The sequence below is a fragment of the Homalodisca vitripennis genome, chromosome 7, assembly GCF_021130785.1.
Source record: "Homalodisca vitripennis isolate AUS2020 chromosome 7, UT_GWSS_2.1, whole genome shotgun sequence".
Lineage (NCBI taxonomy): Eukaryota > Metazoa > Arthropoda > Insecta > Hemiptera > Cicadellidae > Homalodisca > Homalodisca vitripennis.
This window is the reverse complement of record NC_060213.1, coordinates 128,213,790-128,231,351: the sequence shown is the minus strand read 5'-3', so window position 1 is coordinate 128,231,351 and position 17,562 is coordinate 128,213,790. Positions and strand designations below refer to the sequence as shown.

At 35.1% G+C, this 17,562-nt stretch overlaps 1 protein-coding gene across 1 annotated transcript in view; it reads left to right on the top strand.

Moving 5' to 3' along the window:
• LOC124366884 (hemocytin-like) overlaps positions 1 to 17,562 on the top strand; it is a 184,518-nt gene that overhangs the window by 143,589 nt on the left and 23,367 nt on the right. The window contains 11 exon segments of the mRNA XM_046823484.1: positions 205 to 310; positions 1,709 to 2,003; positions 3,123 to 3,424; positions 4,358 to 4,538; positions 6,055 to 6,182; positions 6,974 to 7,099; positions 7,744 to 8,052; positions 9,769 to 9,971; positions 10,832 to 11,037; positions 12,704 to 12,892; positions 15,258 to 15,382. Of these exon segments, the coding sequence (XP_046679440.1) occupies positions 205 to 310; positions 1,709 to 2,003; positions 3,123 to 3,424; positions 4,358 to 4,538; positions 6,055 to 6,182; positions 6,974 to 7,099; positions 7,744 to 8,052; positions 9,769 to 9,971; positions 10,832 to 11,037; positions 12,704 to 12,892; positions 15,258 to 15,382 (2,170 nt within the window).

Here is a 17,562-nt window from a genome sequence, read left to right as displayed (position 1 = left end):
ACGTAAAAATGTGAGCAATGTTGGAATAAAAATTTATACAAATGTGCCTCAAACTATCTTATTTTTAGCTGTGATGTTCAATTTTGAAAATAATTGTAAATTGGAAGGGGGTTTTCAAGGAGGTAATGAAATTAATTGAGATTGCTAGACTTTAATTAATCTGTTTGAGATCAGAAGTACTGTATGAGCTGTGTCTGTGTCCAGGTACGCTGTAGGATCCACATACGACACCGAGGACTGCGATCAGTGTATCTGCAGCCTCAACGGCCAGCCTCGGTGCTCCAAGAAGATTTGTCCCTCTTGTGCCAAGGTCAGTATCTGATTGTCAAGAGTTATTGACAGTCGACTTTTATGTAAAATTTTTTGACTTTACTGATTTGCTAAACTGAGCCTTTAAACCAGTATTGTTAATGTACTTTATATTTACAACGTCATTGTTTGGCCTCACCTGAATTTCACTCGTTTCCTCAGTTCTTTGACACCACAAAGAAATCAGTGCCATTGATTTTTCTTCACAAGCCTTTAACTCTTTGTGATCCTTGCTCCAATCACTCCATGAACACTGCATATACAAGAGAAGGACTGAAGAAAGAAAAATAGCTTTTTTTATATTTTTCTAGTTATTACGAGAACGATTCCCCATTCTCAGAATAGAATACCTTTGTTTGATACCTCTGCGTTAATTTAAAATTACTAAAGAACAACAGATCCTTTGTGATCGGCATCAATTTCATATGATTATCCTCTCATATCGCCAAGCCACAAATGGGGCCAAGGGATGTTCTTTGCCTCAGGTTGGTGATTTATGACTATTTCCTGTCCCCCAGCTTGGCGGGCCACGCCCAGTGGCCCTCACTTTTTTGCCATACAGCTCGCCAGGTCACTAAATGGTCATTAAATTCGATCCTTATCCAGTTGTGGCCAGAAAGTACTGCAACCTCAGCCAAATTAGTAACAAAATTAATATTTTTATATTTGCAGCACATACCATAGTAAACATTGTTCAGAAATATATTTGATTCAACTGTAATGTCCACTGTAAATGCCATAGTATAAGTTTATACTATCTATTTATTAAAATACTAGTGCATGTGGTAGAAACAAAGCTGGAAATATGAAAATGATATAATATTATGTTGATATTAGACACCTAATTGAGACGGATTGTACTTTTACTGTGCAAATAAAAATACTTTTAAAACAGATCAACCTACAACATAAATTGCATATTACTTGGTTTGTTTAAAAGCAAATAATAAATAACCAATCAATAAAATTTCATCCTTGAAGCCAATAAACTTTGTATATTACATAAGGATATAATTAAAATCTCTGTAATTTAAAGAACAAAAGGCTAAATACTGCCATTTAAATCCAAGTAAAAGTGACTTATGTGGTAATGCAAGGGCCTCGTGATGATGCAGAACTCACCTAGCCACTATCTGTGAACCGGCAAGCTGAGAAGACAACCCTGACAAGCTGACAAGTGACTCCGTCAGAGCTGAGGAAGGGATAAGCTTAGGCCACATTTGTGCCCTCCCAATCACAAGAGTGAAAGGCTCGTGAAGAAAAATCAATGGCCTTTATTTCTTTGGAGTGTTAAAGAGCTAAGAATTGTACATTTGACATGACTGAACTCTCATAAGGCAATGTTCAGAATTTGCTGATACTGTAATGTTGAGAACTATCAGATATTGTGTGCCTCCAGGATCTGCTAGCTGTGCTGACCCCCAGTTGCGGTTGTGTGTGTAAGCCTTGTCCTGAGGGTACGCGGATGTGCCCCACCTCCAATATCTGTGTCAACATCACTTCCTGGTGTGATGGGGTCCTGGATTGTGCCGATGATGAGGTGGACTGTACCACCACTCCTCTGCCCACCACTCCTCTGCCCACCACTCCTCTGCCCACCACTCCTCCGCCCACCACTCCTCCGCCCACCACTCCTCCGCCAACCACTCCGCCCACCACGTCTACCACACCGGCCACCACCACCACCGCTCAGAGTAAGGCAGCTGAAACCTCAATGTTTTAAATAGATTTATCATATTTTTGTCATCTCTATATATTTGAAATTGGATACTAAATCAAGGTGCTTATAATACCACCAGAAATTATATTAAATAGTGATGGGTCGATTACAAAACAATTCTATTCAGATTCTGATACCAAAGCCTGATTCCTGCATTATTTGTTACTGAAATAAGAATATAGCCTGATTCTACAAAAAGTGTATCATAATTTTGATTAGGGGTATGCCTATACAAAAATGTCTTCCTCGCCTATATAAATTCTGATGTTAAAACTTGGCTTTTTACACAAGAAATTCAAAAGTTTCAGTGCATCCTCAGCACCACACCACAGCTCAATCCTTGATCATCCCAAAATTGGTACAGCCGAGATTATGAGAGACACAATTTGATGGAAAACAATACATTCCAGTTAGAACTAATTAACATTCTAAAAAACACTTAACCCTAGAACCAGACAAAATCCCATTGAGTGTTCTATTTGATTAGTTCTTCTATAACATAACAGTGGTATGATTTGTTTAGTCACCATTGGGTGTCCTAGCATCTAATCTGTTTAAGTTCTTTAATTTATTTAAAGATTAATATCATTGTATTCGTCAAGTGTGAGTTTTTGAAATAGAAGATCAAGTCATTTTTTCGTTTGTTTCATTATTACTGTCATAAAATGTTTATTCAATTAATTTTCCAAAACAATAATTTGCACTTAATTTCATGGCATATTAAAAGATGAGTTAAATAAACATTTATCACTGTTTAGTAAGTCCGTTCCTCTATTTTAGGTAGATTTGAAGTGGTAGTTCCTTCTCTGTGGTATTTATTTTCAGTATTCGGTTATTTTCAGTTATTGTAATGTACGGAGAGATCTTTAGTCAGTTTTCTTGCCATATTTACCCTAAACTGTTAATTATCTTGCATAAACAACTTCTTGTAATTCAGTAGAAACAATAGATTTGCTGATAGAACTTTTCTACTATTCAAATATTAGCCTTAGAAACAATGTTTGGGTAGGTTTAAGTTTAAATCTGTTCTAATGAAATGTTTTATGAGGATCCTGCCAAGTGGTCGTGAATAACGTGGCTCTCCATTTTACAGTTTCAAGGATCGTAGCGTGCCCCACAGTGGAGTGTCCTGAGGGGTTCTTGGTAAATTACACCAAGCAGGAGCCAGAGAGTTCAGGATGGAGTCCATTTGGTAGGAAGAGCAAGTGGGGCTCAATGATCAAAGGACGAGCCCGCGGAGGGGTGAAAGGTGGTCGCAAGGGGGTGCCCCCCCACAAGACACGTCGACCCCCCACCAAGACACCATTGGTCTGCCCAGAGTACAAATGCGTGCCTAACAAACCTAAGGAGAAGTTCTGTCCTATTCCGAAATGCTCAGATGGATATGATTTAAAGGTAAAGACAATTGATTAGTTCTAATAGATGTACAGTGGAGTCCCGCTAATCCGAACACGTGTAATCCGAACAGGTCCAGGAGGAATTATTTATAACGATAATGAACAGTTATAGGAACTAATGTCTTAAAAAATGAAAATGGGTGCATCATTTCGTACATAAACAAAGAAAACTTTAATTAAATAGACATACAGTATTTTATTAAAACAAATTGTGTACGGTACAGTACATAAATAATGAAGTTAAATACAGTACCAAATTGAAACTTATAGGTTAAGTATGAGTTAAATTACTGTATTAAGAAGTGAAATCAAAAAAAAATTGGACGTACAGTACTGATATTATTATTGAGTACAGTATTAATTGTTAAAAGACATAAGTTCAGTTATTGTCTTCTGTCGCATTGAAGAGAGTTTATTGGATGACTCACATTGCTTAACAATAGAACTCTCACACTAAATACGGTAAATGTGCTTAGTATTCGCAAACACGTTTATTTGTCAAGAAATACAATGCAACAGTCAGAAAACATGTTTTAATAAACAATGTTGATAATTCTATAACAAAATAGACCCATTCTCAAGTTTAAAACCGTATTTTTCTGTAATTCTGGCTAATCCGAACAATCACATAATCCGAATAGGGCTCGGTCCCAATTAGGTCGGATTAACGGGACTCTACTGTACTTAATTTGTAACGTAACTTTTAATTCCAAATAATTTACTACATGTAAAACACTAACGTTTGTGTACAGTAACTTTTTTATTTGCCATCGAATTTTTCAATAATAATGGTCAAATGAAAGAGTCAAAAATGTATCAGTGTTATACTCACAATAAGGTCCAGTCCTTATGCAAAATATTAGTTTAGTATTAGAATACTAACGAACTTGAGTATTATAGAAGTGATACTAGGGTCTGTCTGTTTGTGCAGACGATAGAGGTGCAAGGCGATAAGTGTCCTGAGTACTCCTGCGAGCTGCGGCATGTGCCAGACGGCAAGTGTAACGTTACCGGCCGCACCTTCGACACCTTTGATGGCACCGAATATAAATACGACATCTGCGACCACGTCCTGGCCCAGGATACTGTCAACAAGGAGTGGCAGATCAAGTGTAAGTTTGATCACTTATCGCGTATATCCACAAGGTATAAAACTCTTACTTTATAGAGAAATAGTTACCTTTAAAAATGTGTTGGCTTGTCTGGAACAAATTTCAAAAACAGCTTTAGGTATTATTGCTGAAACCTTTGCACTGCAATGATGGCACTGGATTTGTAAACCACATGACTGAATGTTTGGAGTCTCCACTCTGTTATTGCGCAACAATGTACATAACTCTGACTCAAATTTTAATGTCACTATTTAAGCTTCAACCCTTTAAATAACTAAGATTTAAAAGTAGTTCTCAAACACAATTTTTACTAGCATTATGTTTAAAAACTTTTTAAAATTGGTTATTTATTTTTGTCTTGTAAACATACCTGTACAAGTATGTAATTACGTACATGGTACATAATTTACGCTTCTGTTTTGCTTTATTTAAAAGTATTTATAGATTTTAATTGTAAATACACAATTAGTCTGTAATATCAGCAGAATGTAAACTTATTTCCTTATTTTTAGGTTTGGCTCTACAAACTAACTGCACTTGTGTATCAATAACTTGATAGGATACACTTTAGTGGCACTGGTAACTCAGATAAAAAAACAACTCTAAATAACGTTTACCATGAAATTTGCTGCAAATAGTGAAATATTAATTTAGTTCCTTATTTTGCTGAGAGATTACAGCACTTTCCTCCCACACCTGGGAGAGGATTAATTTTTTTTAACTTGCGTAAAATAGTGAGCCACGTGTAATGATCTCCCGAGCTGAACTTAAATATTGCAGAGGGACTGACATGGTCACAATCCTCCATTTAAAAAAGGCAACTGTCATGGATACCCATAATGACCCCAAGCTGAGAAGACAATCACTTACTCTAGTGGTTAATAACAGTTTTTCATTAAGTTTCTCTCTATGTTTCTAGCCTTTGGGTGCTAGTAAGAATATTGGTCTTGCCAACAATTCTCTGTCATACTAACTTCAAAGTAATATTGGAAATAAACCAATAAACACGTAATTTTTATCCAAAATAATTGAAAAAACGAGAATGTTTATAGAAACACTGTTCGTACCATTTTCTTAAGCACTTAATGAGCAATCAATAGTGGAAGCTCATAAAAAAATAGGATTCTTATCAGAAATTTAATTAAAAAAAATGTTATTAGTTGATTAAACTAACTAGAAAACAGTAAATAATTTAAATATATATTTAAAAACATACACAAGTCATTTTTACATTACAAATTTTGTACAAATCGGATCTGTATAATCTCTCACAGAAGTCATGCAAATGGGCAACAAACATATTTCTTTACAATTCATGCTTTTATCAACTCACACCCAATATCTCTACCAAAATCTTTAAAACGGCTTTCTGTACAGATCTTGTGTGAATGTTCAACACTGCGTGTAAGGAATGAATGGGAAACAGTACTGTAGCAGTAATGTATTGCTTCTCATATACGATTTTTGCTGTTACACAAGCTTTTGTAACTGAGGCATTGGTCTGTTTTTTCTTCAGTGAAGAAGATTTGCCCCTATATTGGCTCTTGCTCCAAGGCTCTCATCATCTTCCAGCACAACCACACTCTGCAGTTCAACTCTGACCTGAGTATCCTGTACGACGGGTATTCCTACACTGTGCCTCAGGTACAACAGTGGAACTCTATTATAATTTATTAAATCAGAAGTAACTAACTACTATGCTTAATTCATGAGGATGAAACAGAATCCTCATACTGTTGCTTCACAATATGTTCGTTGAGTTTTTCGAAATATCATGTTGAGATCGGAATCATTAAACGGTCATCTTCCAACTATTTATGCCACCTCTTGTATTTAATTTCCTTGTGTTTTTGTTTTGTAAGCAGAAAATAAAGTCAAATGTACTGATAGTTTTATCACACAATGTCTTCTGATTATAGTCTACAGCGTAGTGGCAAAAATCTTGAAGTTGTGGATTTTGTTGTTTATAATTTATTTAAAACTTTATATAAATAAAATGAAATGACATTTATTTTTCATAAAAGAGATAATGGTATATACATAGGTAAATGTATGAAATACTAAAAATGGAGTGTTTAAAACACACAAAATAATTTAATTGCATCATAGCTCTTAACCAGTTATAAGAAAAAATGGCTACTACTTTCATTATAACTAATAAGATATATAAGTATTTTATATCATAGTTTGTGTGTTAGAAGATCTTTAATATGAATTGCAATTTGATCTGAGACAACATTTAAAATATTTTCAGTTCTGAACTACTTGTGATCACTAAGGTAATTGATATTACGAAGTTTAATTTCAAGTAAACATATACCTTCAGCTGAATTAGTTGATGGACATTAGTGAATTTAGTTATTTAAATGGTGTAATATGAGGACAATACATTTGTACCATTTTGAGTATTTAGTTTGTGATGATTCTGTCCACAGATGCAGAAAATTGGTCAACAGACTCGAGACTTTGCCATGAAGCAAGTGAGCAACAAGTTTATCATCTTTGCCAGCATCCTGGACTTTACAGTTATCTGGGATGTCCAGGGCAATGTCAGGATAACGGTGAGTGCCTGTACTAGTGAGAATTGTTTCATCAAGCAATAAGCAACAAGTTCATCACCTTCGCGAGCATCCTGGACTTTACAGTTATCTGGGATGTCCAGGGCAATGTCAGGATAACGGTGAGTGCCTGTACTAGTAAGAATTGTTTCATCAAGCAATAAGCAACAAGTTCATCATCTTCGCCAGCATCCTGGACTTTACAGTTATCTGGGATGTCCAGGGCAATGTCAGGATAACAGTAAGTACCTGTACTAGTGAGAATTGTTTCATCAAGCAATAAGCAACAAGTTCATCATCTTCGCCAGCATCCTGGATTTCACTGTTATCTGGGATGCCCAGGGCAATGTCAGGATAACGGTGAATGCCTGTACTAGTGAGAATTGTTTCATCAAGCAATAAGCTACAAATTCGTCATCTTCGCCAGCATCCTGGATTTCACTGTTATCTGGGATGTCCAGGGTAATGTCAGGATAACGGTGAATGCCTGTACTAGTGAGAATTGTTTCATCAAGCAATAAGCAACAAGTTCGTCATCTTCGCCAGCATCCTGGATTCACTGTTATCTGGGATGTCCAGGGCAATGTCAGGATAACGGTGATTGCCTGTACTAGTGAGAATTGTTTCATCATGCAATAAGCAACAAGTTCATCATTTTCGCCAGCATCCTTGATTTCACTGTCATCTGGTATGTCCAGGGCAATGTCAGGATAACGGTGAGTACCTGTACTAGTAAGAATGGTTTCATCAAGCAAGTGAGCAACAAGTTCATCATCTTCGCCAGCATCCTGGATTTCACTGTCATCTGGTATGTCCAGGGCAATGTCAGGATAACGGTGAGTACCTGTACTAGTAAGAATGGTTTCATCAAGCAAGTGAGCAACAAGTTCATCATCTTCGCCAGCATCCTGGATTTCACTGTCATCTGGGATGTCCAGGGCAATGTCAGGATAACGGTGATTACCTGTACTAGTGAGAATTGTTTCCTCAAGCAATAAGCAACAAGTTCATCACCTTCGCCAGCATCCTGGATTTCACTGTTATCTGGGATGTCCAGGGCAATGTCAGGATAACGGTGAGTGCCTGTACTAGTGAGAATTGTTTCATCAAGCAGTAAGCAAGAAGTTCATCATCTTTGCCACCATCCTGGACTTCACTGTCATCTGAGATGTTCAGGGCAATGTCAGGATAACAGTGAGTACTTGCACGTACTTAAAGTTCATCTTTGCCAGTATTCTGTAACTCAGATTTATTAACAAATATATGCCGAGGAGCAATGTTCTGAGCAGGCTAGTGGTTTTGTGTATTGAAACAAGGAGATTCCAGCTACGGTACATTAACAAAACTTGCTCAATTATATCTGTGTTAAAAATGATCATTTTAAAATAGCGATTTGTAAGATTATACACCCAAGGTAATGACTTTAAGTGCTCCATAAAGTGACCAATGCCAATTTGTTTTGGCCTGCCTGATCAAAAATAAAAATAAAAATCGTAATTTAATAATCAATTGCTATGTGAACTACATGTGGTTTGATTAACTCTGGCGGCATAACCATTCAATGACAAAACTACTTTGTTGTATTTTATAATTATATGTAGAATCTATTATTTCAACAGTCCAAAGAGGAAAAATTGTTGGCATGCTCACCCTCAGAATAATTTTATTGTTGCATTCCTACACAGTAAACATGTTAAAGATAGGTTGTAACCTTCTGTTTAAAATCATTTCTAATTGCTTTATAGGCACATCTTCATGTTTTGCCTATATAGTACCAACCTTAGGAGTTAAACAAAATTAAAATATATCTTGTTTTAGTCAGTGGTGTTGTAAATGTTTGATCAAAAACTAAAACGTTGTACACATACAAACGTAGAGACACATGTATTTATACTTGAGGGTACCAATTTAATTATAATCAGGCAGCACATGATCGTAGAACATCTGTAGTTAAGCTGTGATAATGATTGCATGTGTAATAAAATTTCTGATTCATAATAAACCAGAACTTTATTGATGTCCATGAACATATCAAGGTGTGAAGTGGCAATATGCCAGTGGATCTCACCACTATCAGGAAAACAATCCTAATGTCCTAAGATATAATTGAAGATGAAGCTTAAGTAACAGATAAACAAAGACACAACCTCAGTATTAAGTCTCGAGGAAAGATATAACTGAAACACAGAACCCAAGACCACACTATGAACAAAGACACAACTAGACATAGCCCAAAAATCAATCCCAAACTAAAGTTTAATATAACGTGGTATCAAAGATCTTACCACAAACAAAGATGCAACTTGACATAGTCCAACCTATAAATCCCAAACTAAAGTTTAATTTAACGTGGAATCAAAGATATTTGCTACAAATGAAGACACAACTCGACATATAATGAACTATTATGGCACAACATCATGTAGTTATTGATAGCTAATTGGAATCAAGGAACAAATATTTGGCTACCAATTTTTGTTTTCCTCACTCTTTTCCCAAGAATTCAGGTGAAACTGACTTCAGAAACAATACACCACTAATAAGAAGCAACTCAGTTATCTTACCTATTTTCTCTTACCAACAAATTGTATCAACACATCCATTTCACACCGTTTTCTGTTGGTTCGTAAATAACTCAAGACCATGCAGTATAGTTTATGTGAATTTCCCAGGTTCCAGGAAGTGCTCAAGGCCAGGTGGATGGACTCTGTGGATTCTTCGACGGAGATAAAAACAATGACCGTCGCAAGCCGGACGGCAGCCAAGCCCACACCAGTGTGGAGTTTGGTGACAGTTGGGGCCGCACAGACTGTGACACGCACGTGTGTCCTCTACACATTCAGAACATGGCTTGGGAGATGTGCAGTATCATCAAGTCAGTACCCTATCTCATACCAAGGCCGTACTATAATACAAGCCAGAGTGCATCTCACCATCAGTCGCTAGGTCACACTATCCGTCCGGAAACCTTATACTTCTCACGTATTAATCACATATGATTGATTACAAGCATGTGAATCATCTTTTATTAGTGGTCAGCTACAAAGTCTTTTGTTGTATAAACGTCTACAAAGTATTTGTCACTTTAAAATCTAATGTTGAAAGAAAATATATTCTGTTTCAATAAACAAACTAATCTTAAAAAGGCAACAGTTTCTTTAGCAAGTATGGTATTTTACTTGATTATATTTAATTGCAAAAGAAAAACTATGAAATAATAACAATTATGAGGCTGAGCGCTTGTTATTCCCAATGAATGTAGCGTAGCGGTCGGTCAAATATGTGACATGACGGTATCAAGACTCTGACGTGTATTATAGATTGATCTTGCTCATACTAAACAAGTATAAGTATCTAAGCTGTTAGATAAATATTTGCTCTTCACTCAAAGAATTTGGGTTTGATAATTTCCCAAGCCATGAATATTTCATTTAAATGTTGTTCTTGAACATAATTGTTTACGTGATAGTAATATTTTAACTCAATAATAAATAAATCTGAGAAAATATGTTGGTAATCTGAATATCTTCATTGAAGCAGATTGCAAATGGACCCTTGATCGTATCAGTATAAACATTCTCTAAATTACTTAAGGATCTCACTTTAGTGTTCACACATTGGTAATAATCATACGATTGGTCTGATTTTTTTGCAATTTTCAGAGTTAAAGAATGCAAAAATTTCAAAATATTGTGAACCTATTTCTAATAGTGTCAGTTTCTCTAACTTCTACAGAAAAGAGCCGCTGAACCAGTGCGAGGGAGCCATCAACTTGGACAAAGCTGTGTCCGTTTGTGTGGAGTCCATATGTGCATGTATGGATAGAAACGTGAGTGATCCCGAGGCCTGTCGCTGCCAGGCTCTGCTTGATATTGTCACAACATGTCAGGCCCTGCAACCACATGTTGACATGCATGCATGGCGCATGCACCACAACTGCCGTAAGTTTGTAACATCTTTGGATACAATGTTAAATTGGATTATTTTAAAAGTTTTAGACATATTTGTGACTTGTTATATTTTTTACATTATTCTTTTAAGTGATTATTATCCGAATTTGAGTGACTTAAAGCTGTAAAGTAATGCAATACAAATTACAGCAGTTATTGCGGTTTAAATAAATATTCTTCTAGTATTTTAAATCACAATATGTTAAATTAAACAGTGATGATTATTTTTAAACCTATTTATTCTAAATTTAAATGATATATTTACATGATTTTTGGCCATTTAAAGTGAATTCCTTCTATAAAATAAAATGAAAATTGTACGAAAAAGACCTCTTGATTGTTAATAAGCAATCAATTTGTCTGATTTTGTCATATCACAAAATAGTTGTTGTCTAAAATATTTACTGATGATAAAATATATAATTGTGTACACATACGTGTACTACTGACATTTCACCTTCTCTCTGCTTGCAAAAATCAGTCCATCTGGACAACCCAATGGATGTCATATTTTATAATTACAATGTAACATAAATAGCTAGAGGTGACAACATTGACATTTCTTTACCTGATATTTATTTAACAACTTTTTAACGAACTTTTTATTCAATGTCAGTTGATTGACATCAAAATTATTTCCTTATTATTTGTTGTTGAACAGTAAAATTTTAATATAATCCAACACACTATAGTACAGCACACTTGTAATCTGTCACACATTTTGGAAAAAGTAATGTATTCCGGAACAATACAAAACAACAATAATTTATACTCAACAATGTTTTTTCCGTTCTTGGTGAACACAACATTTAAGTGGGCGTGGAGAAGGAGCCAAGCATCATATTTGGCTGACTTTAGGTAATATCGACTAAACTCGAGTCACGTGACTAACCATGGTCATTGGCTGTCAGCCTGTGTAACCAGTTGCAGTCGTATCGTCTTGTTATACGTTCACACCTACTTAGTTGTCATTCTTTCAGTCTGTATTTAGTGTTAGTATACAGTAATAACTTTTTAATAAACTTTTACAGTACTACTCGTATTATAGCTCTAAAAAGCTTGCGAGTGATTGGATTGTAATCAACTAGTCACATTGGTCCTAAAGTTAATGTGTCTTCAAAAACAAACACTTGACTCTTAATATGACTCAAAAGCTTGATGTAGGGAAGTAGCTTGAGAAACCGGGGCTATGATAGCCAAGATGAACATGACCGCGACCTTGACGTTGTTCTGTCCCAATTTTTTTGATGCGTAGACAGCGAACTGTAAATATACCATTTAAAAAATTGTTTTCATAGATCCACACATAACGAGGACTACCTGAAGATTATATTCTGGCCTGTACTCAGACCGGTTTTTCGGACAATTTTATTGGGGCCCAGGCCTCGCCACACATTTATTTGAAGGGACCATGTCCACGGACATGAAGGGGTCCAGCTGAATATCTTATCCGAGGCATACCAAAGCTGAGTATGGCCCTGATTATATTTGAATAATTAAAACGTGTTTTACTTTGATTGTTTCTTTATTAGTTATGTCTACATTATTTCTCTGATATATACCCAATAATCCAGAGTAACACCTAAACTGTTTATCGTTATATAACAGACCCCAATCGGATGTAGTGCTAGAGACTTTGACACGTGTATTGTTGCAGCGGTGAACTGCTCTGCACCGTTGGTGTATAAGGAATGCTACTCACGTGCGTGTGAGCCCAGCTGTGATGATTTAATGCAGGAGGACCCGTGTCCGGCTATGGACGGAGAGTGTTTCCCAGGCTGTTACTGCCCTGATGGTCTCGTGATGGATGGCCTTCGCTGTGTCAGACCGACGGACTGCAGAGACTGTAAGTATTGTCACAGTTGCCTCCCAAGAGGAACCTGATTTTTAATAAAGATTTTTAATTTTCGCTCGAATCGTGTTACAATCTAATTATACATTGATAAATTATTCACGCACAGGCCCGTACTAAAACCGTTTTTTTTTTAGACAATTTTACCAGGGAACGGGCCCCCGCCATACGTCTGTTTGAAGTGACCATGCAATAGTGGTGGGACATTAAGAGGCCGTATATCTCTTCCGGGGGTCCCCCAAAGCTGAATACAGCTGTGCTTACACAGTATAATTATACAGCATTGCAGTTATAATTGTAAAATGTGTAGTAAAAAATGTTCCTTTTTTAAAGCAGCTGGTTTTATTATTGAACTGTAGAAAAGAAAGATAAATACCAATTAAAAATATTGGGACAAACTGACAATTGGGGGAGGATTACAGTAGGTACACAAAGGAGAGAGTCTATGTTATAAAATGATTGATGTTATAACGATTGAATGTGTCATAAATGAAATTTCATTTATCATTATGTTATTAAAATCTACGTTAACACAGAATTACTTTTGACTAGAGGCTACCAAAAATAAAGACAAGTTATTATCGTGAAATTTGTGGACTGAATTAAAGGGGAAAGGGACTGCTGCTTTCCGAGATAGGATTCACCAGGCACAGGATAAAGCAAACGACCTGGACAGTCTGTACATTCCTTGAACTTGTGATATTTGCATTGTCCGATGGCAGGGGGAAGCAAAGCACAACACAGTTTGTTTTTCAGTAACTCAGTCTTGCATTGCAGCACAGTTTCATGATGGCATGAAAGGATGTCAAGAGACAGAGAGACAAAGGTGGTGAAGAGTTCCCTGTACTAGTTTTAGAGAAAAAAGAGAGGGGGACGCCACACTATGGATGAGTTGAGAGAGTACAGGTAGACATGGGTATTTAGACATGAAACGGTTTGGGCATGGAGGGTAAGGCTTTTATGGCTAGTAGCACTATTGTAAAAAATCGGTCTGATTTTCGTCTAGGCTTTTATTGTACTTCGTTAACATAAAACTTTAGGGTACTGCTTTTCCTTCTATTTAGAAAAGTTGTATATTATTTCATCAGGTTTTTACAGTTTTCAAAATTGAAGGACTTGCGGTGTCCATTGTAAGCACTGATACCTATGTTTTTAGTTACGCTAGTATGCACTTCACTCGTGGAGCAGACAGAACTGTCTGCGTTGATCGGATGAATGAACGTTACACGTCTAGGTAATCTATCAGTACATAGAGATGGCACAACGCAGGGAAGACCTTCACACATATGCGGTCAAATGGGAGAGCGATTACTACTTCATTAATGTTAGAGCTCCGGACCAAAAGTGACTTAAGGGGCTCAAGTATCGGCTGCATACAATGTGATTGACAAGGGGCTTACTCCAAAAGCCAATCGTGTGCAAACAACTGGTCATATGATTTTATGTTCACAGCTGACTTTACTGAGCCAGTAATACAAACAGAGGTGTTATGTATAAAAGTGGCATAGTAACACAAAAAACATTAATTAAGGTGAAATTAGAATAAAGATGTTGTAAATACTATAAAATTATGGTGGCAAACCTGTTTACTCTTTCTAATGTTTTAACATTTTATTCATGACACGTTTATGGACCTCTTATGTTCTCATCATGAAATTATTTTCTTTTGAGTGTTTTCAGCAAGTAACTTAAAAACCACTAAAGAAAGGTAAAATTATTTAAAAATAGAACTTATAGGTATAACAAGTGGATTATGTACAATTTTGGAGTAGCAACGTTGAACTTTTTGAGATGTTTGTTAAAGTTATTCTGTGGTTAGAGTATGAGTGAGTGGGATAAAGTAACCATAAAATGTTAACTTACTAAAATCTCAAGGTTCATCTGCATTTCAATGTTTTATCATTCGTTTGCATTAGTAATAAAATAATATATTTCGATTCCGCTTCCCAGTGTTTTTCCAAACTAGAATAATACATGAGAAATACCTCTGACTCAATCATAGGTGCTTCTAGACAGGCAACCACCACTTTCTTAGTTTTTTAAAGTTCCAATTATTTTTATGAAACTGGATATTAAACTAACTCACAAATTCTTTTGAGTTTGTTTATTGCTAGGTTTACGTAAATACAAAACATGTGAATTCAGAGTAGAATATAAAATATATGGGAACCAAATCCATGTACCGTATACTAGATCATCTTAAACATTCATATAACATTTTTCATATACAACCCTCATGGTACAATTGTATTCATAGAGATGATACTCTTTAATTTAACTAGGGTCTACTTATTAATAATCCTTGTTTTATAGAGAATTCATGTATGTACCAATGATGTGTGTGTGTGTGATGGCACAGGTGTGTGTAACGGGTTTGGAAAGACAAGATTTGTCACGTTCGACAGAGTAGACTTCAGCTTTGACGGCAACTGTACACATGTCCTGGCCAAGACACTGGAACACTCTCATGGCCCCAAGTTCAAGGTGAGGTTCGGAAGGTATCTCTCAGAATATGCAGTCACATTAATGAATGTACAACCGTTATAAATAGTTTTATGCATGATTCTGATCCACTGACAGGAATTAAAAGGGAAACATGCACACAAGTGTTTGTTTGTAAACTGTTTTGTTTGTAAATCAAATAATGTAATGAATTTTTAAATATATACACACAAACATTATCAATAATTAAATTTAATTATCTTTATTATTTTGTTAAAAACACAATAGTTAAGTGGTAGCAGTTATATTTTTTATAATAAGAAAATAAACTTTCCTATTTTAAAGGAAAGTAGATTTTTAAATATATTTTTAGGCAAAATTTCTTATTTATAACAAAATTTAAAAATGTCAGAATCAGAATCAGAATCAGAAATTTATTGTCACATAACGTTACATAAATGTAGTAGATAAAATCTACAATGAACAGGTGACTCGTCAATATAGTTTAAAATATACTAAACCTAATTTAAAAAAAGTTATAAACATAATTAGCAATTCATTGATAAATAATCAATATTAATCGTACAAACAGTGATCCAGTATATAAAACAGTAAAACTCTAATGATACAGGTACAGATTATAATTCATATTAAAATTAAATAAAGATAGATGTAGCTATTATTACACTAAAATAAAATAATTTACAAAACATAAAACACATTTAAAAATAATTAGTGATAAAATAAATACAGTGGAATTAATATATATACATCAAAATGTTTTGATACGGTTGGGGGGTAATTTAATTAATGAAGGTTGCATCATTTAGAAAATCAGCTTCTGAATAATATTCTTTCTCTTTCTCTATTAAAATATGTTTTTTAATTTTACAGAGAACTTTTCTGGAGGCAAAGAGGATAGAGATATTGGAATTTTATTGTAAAAATTTTAGTCCTTTGTAATAAGGGGACATTTCAAATAATTTAGTTCTATGGATTGGGTATGTAAGTCTGTCTCTCTGTCTTGTATTATAATCATGATCTTTTGTGGTGATATTATTAAGTAAGTTTTTTATGGGTATACATTAAGACCTCATATATATAAAGTGATGGAATTGTCAATAAATTTAACTGTTTAAATATAGACCTACAAGATGATCTAAAATTTAATTTTGTTATGATTCTCAAAGCTCTTTTTTGCAATATAAAAATAGAAATTGCTTTGGGGGAAGAACCCCATGCCAATATACCGTATTTCATGTGAGGAAAAAAATAACCATAATACACTGTCATCATCACTCACTTGAAAACTCACAATATTTGTAAAACTTTTAAGGCAAAACACGCAGAGCTCAGCTTATTTTCCAATTTTTTCAATATGATGTTTCCAATTAATGTTTTTTGTCAATGTATAATCCTAAAAACTTTACTGTATTAGAAACACCTACCGATTCATCATTGAAATTCACGGTCTGAAGAATAGATTTATTTTGGTGTGTTTTAAAATGAACAATTTCTGATTTTTTGCTGTTTAAAAATAAACCATTTAGATTGAACCAATTATTTAATTTTAAGATAAGTGATGAGATTTTACAATGCAAACTTACAGTGTTTAGGTCTTTTACTATTGCTGTTGTATCGTCAGCATACAATATTAAAACCTTCGTCTGTTTACTTCCTGTAGGTCATTTATATAAATTAAAAATAATGTTGGCCCTAAAATGGATCCCTGAGGCACCCCCTTACTTACAGACTTCCATTCAGATTCATATTTTATGCTTCCAATTTTAATCAATGTTTTTTGTTTCCTAGATTGGAAATAAGACCTAAACCAGTTTAATTCTCTCACACCATAAAATTCCAATTTTTTAATAAGATTGTTATGTATAACGCAATCAAAAGCGCTAGATAAATCGCAGAACACACCAGCAGTGGCCCGCGACTCATCCAAGGCTTGAGAAACCTCATTTACCAAATGAGCAAGGGCCCCTTCAGTGCCATGACCTCTCCTAAAGCCAAATTGATTTTTATGAAATAAGTCATATTGTTCCAAATATCCAGTCAACTGAGAATTTACAACACTTTCAAAAATTTTTGAAAAAAACTATGGGAAACTGAAATTGGGCGATAGTTTTCAATGTGAGCTCTGTTTCCTTTTTTAAATATAGGTGTTATCACCGAATATTTCAGTCTGTCAGGAAATTCGCTCTTCATAAAAGAGA